The sequence below is a fragment of the Amblyomma americanum genome, chromosome 11 (genome assembly GCF_052857255.1).
Source record: "Amblyomma americanum isolate KBUSLIRL-KWMA chromosome 11, ASM5285725v1, whole genome shotgun sequence".
Taxonomy (NCBI): domain Eukaryota; kingdom Metazoa; phylum Arthropoda; class Arachnida; order Ixodida; family Ixodidae; genus Amblyomma; species Amblyomma americanum.
The window spans coordinates 20,002,483-20,008,647 of NC_135507.1; the positions used below are offsets into that span (position 1 = coordinate 20,002,483).

The window sequence follows — 6,165 nt, forward strand, 5'->3', positions numbered from 1 at the left end:
GCCTAGCTGCTAGTAAAGCCAAATAGAGAAGTATGTTTATCTGAACGAGGCGTTGTTGGCGACGCCTTATCAGAACAGTAGCATACATGCCAGCTTATCACCGCACCATTTAAGGGTCACTCCTGGCCCCCAAACCATGCCCAAGCTCAAAGAAAGCATAGCAAACACTTCTGGATGAGCACACCACGTGCATATAAAACAGACGCGCCATGTGCAGTCACAATCGCTAAGTTTCGGGATGTTTCCAGACTGCCAGGTGTTGTTTTGATGCAATTTAGCCTCTTTACTGCAACTGTGATTGGTTCAGTGCAGCTTGGTGATGCACAGCCTTTAATTCACTGCAGAAAAGGGTTAAAAACTTCAGTGCATGAGTAGGACATGACTCTCCTGCAGGCAATTGCACTAACAACTGCCAAGTTTTACACTAGTGAATACCAAAAAAGTTTGGCTTCTCTTATATCTGCTGACAGGTCTTGACCCTTATCACGGATGCCTGCAAGCACATAACGAGTAAGTAGACTTGAAGGAGGAAACTAGCAAGAAAGGAAGAAAGTCGTGACCCATTTCGGCCAGCACTCCTGCATCCAGGAGATGTCTGTTCCAGAATCCATAAAGCACACTGTAGTTTGTTATAGCCTTATTCTTGTAGCACAGGTTTTAGATGTGGAATGCAGTTGGACATAGTGAAACACCACACTGATAAGTAGGTCACGTGACCACGATGCAAGCTTTACTTCTTTGAAAAAATAACCATGCTATTCTTCACTTCTCTACCTTGCAAAAATGGAGAATACGGTATTGCAGGTCTTCTTTAGGTAACACTAAGACTTGGAAAGTCACAAATTTTTCTTCTTCTGGAAAACAGCATTGATTGTACTGCCACATCTGATGACAGACAACAGCAGTGATCGAGAAAAGCTGAGCCTTTGAGCTAGCCGGTGAAAATGGTGAAGCTTCTAAGTTGGGAGAGCTGGCTGTGTTAAGATGAGCCCATAACCATTTCCACAGTCCTCGGAAAGATGGGATAATGGGCGTTTCCATGGAGAACACTGCACCACAACCACAATCTCAACAGCAGGCCTAGCTTTATGAAGCATGAAAAAATGCTGAGAGTACAACACTGAGCCAGCTGCTGTTTTAGTTGTGCTGCCTTCAGTGAATGCACTAAGTCATGCAGCAGATCCTCTATGTGGGCCCAGAGAAATCTGGACCCAAAGCCTCGTGTCACCTTGTTTCTCGACAGCACACGAGCTCCGGTGTCATGGAAGTGTCCTCGACTTCAACGATGTTGCCATCTTCATCAAAACAAACTGATGTGTCCTTTGCACTTTCTTCAGCAACTTGCTTCTGACGTAGGAGATGCAAAGTGTACAGGAGGTCATCTTTGCGCAGCTCTTCATCAGCAGGATTCAGGTGAACAGCAGAGCAGAAGCTTCTCAGTGCCTGCGGAAGAAACGAGACTGTCTACAATGCAGTGTAGCACAGGTTGACCGTTACTCCCATATCACAAATTTCCTCCACCATCGCAGCTAGATCCCCCAAACACACGGGACTAAATTCCAGACAAACACTAGTGCTTGCCATGTGAATCTCGCCCAGCTGCAGACGGGCTCGTCCCAGGGTCTGGTGGGCAACCCACCAGTGGGGGTCAAGCTTGACAGCCTGCTCTGCCTCCTGGACAGCTGCAAAGTCTTCCCGCAGCAGCATCAGCACCTGGAGGGTGAATGCCACCTTGCCTACCCAAGCTTCTGAGAACGCACTGTAACGGCTGGCTTTGCACAACCATCACAACTGTAATAACCACTACAAGCAGCCATATCATGCTCACCGAGGGGCAACGACATTCAAAGAAGATTCTGCTAATGTTACTACTGCTTGGCCTGCCTCACTTTCAAACTGCTCAAGAGTGAAGCCTGCAGTTCACTTCATACCTGCAGACAGCCCACTTGCCCCTGGGGAATTAACTATAATGTTTTCGCTACAAGCAGTAACTTTAAAACTGACAATCTAACACAGGCTAAGGACCAAAGTGCCAGGAAACCTGCAGGGGGCTCATAATACGATACATCTCGATAGTACCTCACTGTTTCATGGGTCAAGCAATGCTGCACCATTCTGTTTCGATAAAGACAGTAAGTGAAGACACGGTGGTTGGCATTAGACAACACATTTTAGCAGCAATTAAAATATCTAAGAGATTCCAATAGCTCTTATTACCTGAGCTCTCATTTCATGGATGGCAACGTCACCAGGAGTCAGTTGCAGGGCTTCGTCAAACTTCTTCATTGCTTCCCAGTACCTGCAATTTTGCACACAAAATTGTGACATCCTGCACATTTTGAGCCGGTGTTTATCCTGCTGTTGGTTCATGTTCTCGTGGTTACATACAGCCACATAAATTTTTGGTTATTGTTGCGTCACTTCAGGTTAGCTTGTCCATGACTCTACCAGTATAGACATAGGCGATTTTCACGACTGAAAGGGAGCAGCTTAACTGAACCAATATGGGGGCTTTAAGGAGGTTAACAACCTAACAAATTATGCTGAAAGCAGTACTGTACTTGAGGTCAAATACGCTACAAAGACTACAGATTAATGAGGGAACATTAGGAAGATTAGCTGTATGGGCTCATGAAAAAATAACAAATGAATCTGTGCATGGGGTAATGCATTGGTCGTCCCCTGATCATGCACAGGGAGCACACAGAAAAATATTGTTTAAGGAGAGACTAATAAAAATGGATGAGAAGAGGTGGGCAGCCAGTCTTCAGGTACCTGTACAGTAAAAATGTGGACATCCGGCGCCCGAAAAGACTAAAAATTTCACGGCAGCCTACACAAGTTGTAGGGAAAAGGAAGTTACCACGAAAATCAAAGACAAAGTCCGCAATACTAAGACTGCTAACTGGAGACAGAGCAAGAAAGAACAAATTTTGGAAGGAAATGCTGCACGATACCTCAAGAGGAAGTGCCCTCACGTTTGAAGCTCGATCAGATTGTCTTAGAAGGGACAGAGGAGTAAGCATGCCTGGGGAAATATTTGTGTAGCATGCGGGTTCAGTGTAAGAAACATTACACGTTCTGGTAGACTGGTAACAACACACTGAGGAGGACATGGCCAGCCTTCCAGAGGCTGTGGGTTTCAGGGATAGTGACCGCAAAATTAGCACATCAGCGGTCACAACGAGTCAAGAGGGTACTAGAGTACAGATGGCGTAAAACCAGGATGGAAAATTGCAAGAACTATAAAACACCAAAATAATATAGCTCAGAAAAAAAAAACGCCTATAATGGCAAAGACCTAGGCGGGAATTAAAGGTAAAAAAGAAGCACGAGATAAATAAAACAGCCACTTTAATTTACAAGGCAAGGTGGTCACCACCCTGATTAAAAGGGGATGCATTGGACCTTCCGGTTGCAAATGCGTAATCGCGCATCCACACACAACCACATTTCGCATACATATCGTACAGTAAGTACAATAGCAGCGTGCAGTACAGCAAAGTAACGTACAGCGGTGCGCTTCCACTACACGCTAAAACTGTTACTACTTTTAGATGTTCAATAAACGCTAACGTATTATGCTGGAAACGAATGAAATCAGCATACCAGTTCGGCAGCACGCAGTTTACAAATCGCGATGGTGACTACAAACGGACTCTCGGCGGCAGCAGTCAGTAACAGGTAACAGCCACAGTGACAGCCACTGAATATGTGAAGACCGTTCTGCTACGAGCAAAACAGCGCGCAAAAAGGACCATGCACCAGGCAGGGATCGGTGCGCTGCTGAAACTAACCTTTCCAGCTCGGCCAACGTGGTCCCCTCCTGTCTGAGTCGACGGCTCTTCTGGGCACAGTCTTCAAGCAACAGGTTCCTACGGCGTTTGTAGCCGCTCAACCAATCTACGCCGTCAGGCGGATCGCCGTTCTCGTCCGCGGCGTTTTCTTCAAACGCCGCCGAGACGCTCGACGCCACCTTCCCACCTGCCTTCCGCTTCCAGCCGAAGGCAGTTGCCTTCATACTTGCGCGTGGCGATCGAGAACGTGAACAGCCGCCGAAAACAATTACTAACGACCGAAATTCTCACCGAAGCCACTCAAACTATAGTGTATAACTCAAAACCTCAACACACTTGGCGACATCTTGAACTGATGACGATACGCTTAACGCTGCGCTGCCCGGCTCTCTGTGCAGAGGAAACGAAAGTGAAGTTTTAAATATGTTTTTTTTTTTTACAGGCGACTATTATAACTACAGTGGTTTACCAAAACAATTACGTTACAAATGAGGCAGCTCACTGAAGTGGTTATGAGCCATATTATATCATGCAGCGGCTGTCCGCAACTTGGTTGGTTGGTTGGTTTTTTGGGGGGAAAAGGAAATTGCTCCCGGGTTCGAACCCAACCGCGGCGGCTGCGTTTTTATGGAAGCAAAACGCTAAGGTGCCCGTGTGCTGTGCGATGTCAGTGCACGTTAAAGATCCCCAGGTGGTCGAAATTATTCCGGAGCTCTCCACTACGGCACCTCTTCCTTTCTTCTTTCACGCCCTCCTTTATCCCTTCCCTTACGGCGCGGTTCATGTGTCCAACGATATAAGAGACAGATACTGCGCTATTTCCTTTCCCCAAAAAACCAATTATTATTATTATTATTATTATTATTATTATTATTATTATTATTATTATTATTAAAAGGAAATTGCGCAGTATCTGTCTCACATATAGGCGGACACCTGAACCGCGCCGTAAGGGAAGGGATAAAGGGGGAGTGAAAGAAGAAAGGAAGAAAGAGGTGCCGTAGTGGAGGGCTCCGGAATAATTTCGACCACCTGGGGATCTCTAACGTGCGCTGACATCGCACAGCACACGGGCGCCTCAGCGTTTCGCCTCCATCGAAACGCATCCGCCGCGGTCGGGTTCGCACCCGGGAACTCCGGATCAGTAGCCAAGTGCCCTAACCACTCAGCCACTACGACGGGTGGCTTGAAAAATTTAAAATTGGTTTTTGCGGAAAGGAAATGGCGCAGTATCTGTGTCTCGCATATCGGCGGACACGTGAAACGTGCCGTAAGGGATGGGATAAAGGAGTGACTAATAGAAGAAAGGATGTCGGTGCTGCGACATTGTGATGTTTGGTTTGGTTGTGTGCTCATGACCGTAGAAATTGTGAAGAGTGCAGCGAGACCAGCATGGATACGACGAGAACTGTTACCTGCGCTCACTTTCGCTGGAGCCATCACTCATTTCGGCGCCTTGGATCATTAACTATGATTTAGTCACTGCTGTTCACGAAGAACTCATCGTGTTTGGTCCGCAGAAGAGTCGGCCCATCGTCGGAACCGATTATATAACTGTATGTTAACTATTTCTATTGGTGTCGCGTATATTAGCGTGGACTATAGTTAAAGCCACTGCGCGATAGTGGTTTGCTTTCACGCGTTTACTTAATTACTGAATATTTTTTGAAATTATCTACGATTTTATCGTGCATGCATTAAATTGCGTGTACTCACTGCGCACAAAATGATCCTTCTGTATTGTGTGACAGCATACACGGAATGATCGCACATGTATGTATTGCGTGAATGATGCCCGAAATGATGTACTGAAAATGTCAGCTGCGCCGTTTGATATAAAATTCTCACCTCTGGTGCATCAACACACATTATCTGTATTGTACGGAATGCCGCGATTTTATCTTTCAGACTGAAAGTAACGGGAATGATATGTGCGTCAATAAAACCATGGGGAATATGTTCTCTATTCTCCGTACATTTGGCCCAGCCTGGCGGTTACCCTTGTTGACCAGCAGCACAACCAATTTTAACATGCCCCATCACCAAAGATGGATGGATGGATGGATGGAAGATAGGAGCGTCCCTTTTGAAACGGGGTGGTGGCAGTGGCCGCCATGCTCGGCTTTTTTTTATCTTTGTTTAACTGTGTGGTAAATTATTAAAAATCACCATTTTCTTTAAATACGTGTTCCTACAGTTCTAACCTTATGTCACCTCTCTGCTTTTGAGTGGTCAATCTTCCAATCACTTTTTGCGAACTTTCACAGCAGATTTATCTACATGACCAATGTCTCTAAACCCTATAGGGCCTCAGGAAGAGTGACTGTGCCTGCATCGACGTCCGGATGGGTACCATCACATTTGGTGT

General features: G+C 46.1%; 1 protein-coding gene across 1 annotated transcript; it reads right to left on the bottom strand.

Moving 5' to 3' along the window:
* Nucleotides 1–697: 697 nt before the first annotated feature.
* Nucleotides 698–4,161, bottom strand: LOC144109486 (tetratricopeptide repeat protein 33-like). Its single transcript, XM_077642308.1, has 4 exons — nucleotides 3,798–4,161; nucleotides 2,218–2,299; nucleotides 1,582–1,713; nucleotides 698–1,443 (listed from the first exon to the last, which is right to left on the bottom strand). The coding sequence occupies exons 1-4, from the start codon at nucleotides 4,019–4,021 to the stop codon at nucleotides 1,225–1,227; spliced, it is 657 nt and encodes a 218-aa protein (XP_077498434.1). The 5' UTR covers nucleotides 4,022–4,161; the 3' UTR covers nucleotides 698–1,224.
* Nucleotides 4,162–6,165: the final 2,004 nt, after the last annotated feature.

Excerpts from the sequence above, each read along its gene's own strand:
- LOC144109486 (XM_077642308.1), bottom strand. The coding sequence starts at position 4,021 with ATGAAGGCAACTGCCTTCGGCTGGAAGCGGAAGGCAGGTGGGAAGGTG. Across the intron at positions 2,300-3,797 it reads ACGTTGGCCGAGCTGGAAAG|GTACTGGGAAGCAATGAAGA; the intron begins GTTAGTTTCAGC and ends GCAAAATTGCAG. Across the intron at positions 1,714-2,217 it reads TCCATGAAATGAGAGCTCAG|GTGCTGATGCTGCTGCGGGA; the intron begins GTAATAAGAGCT and ends TTCACCCTCCAG.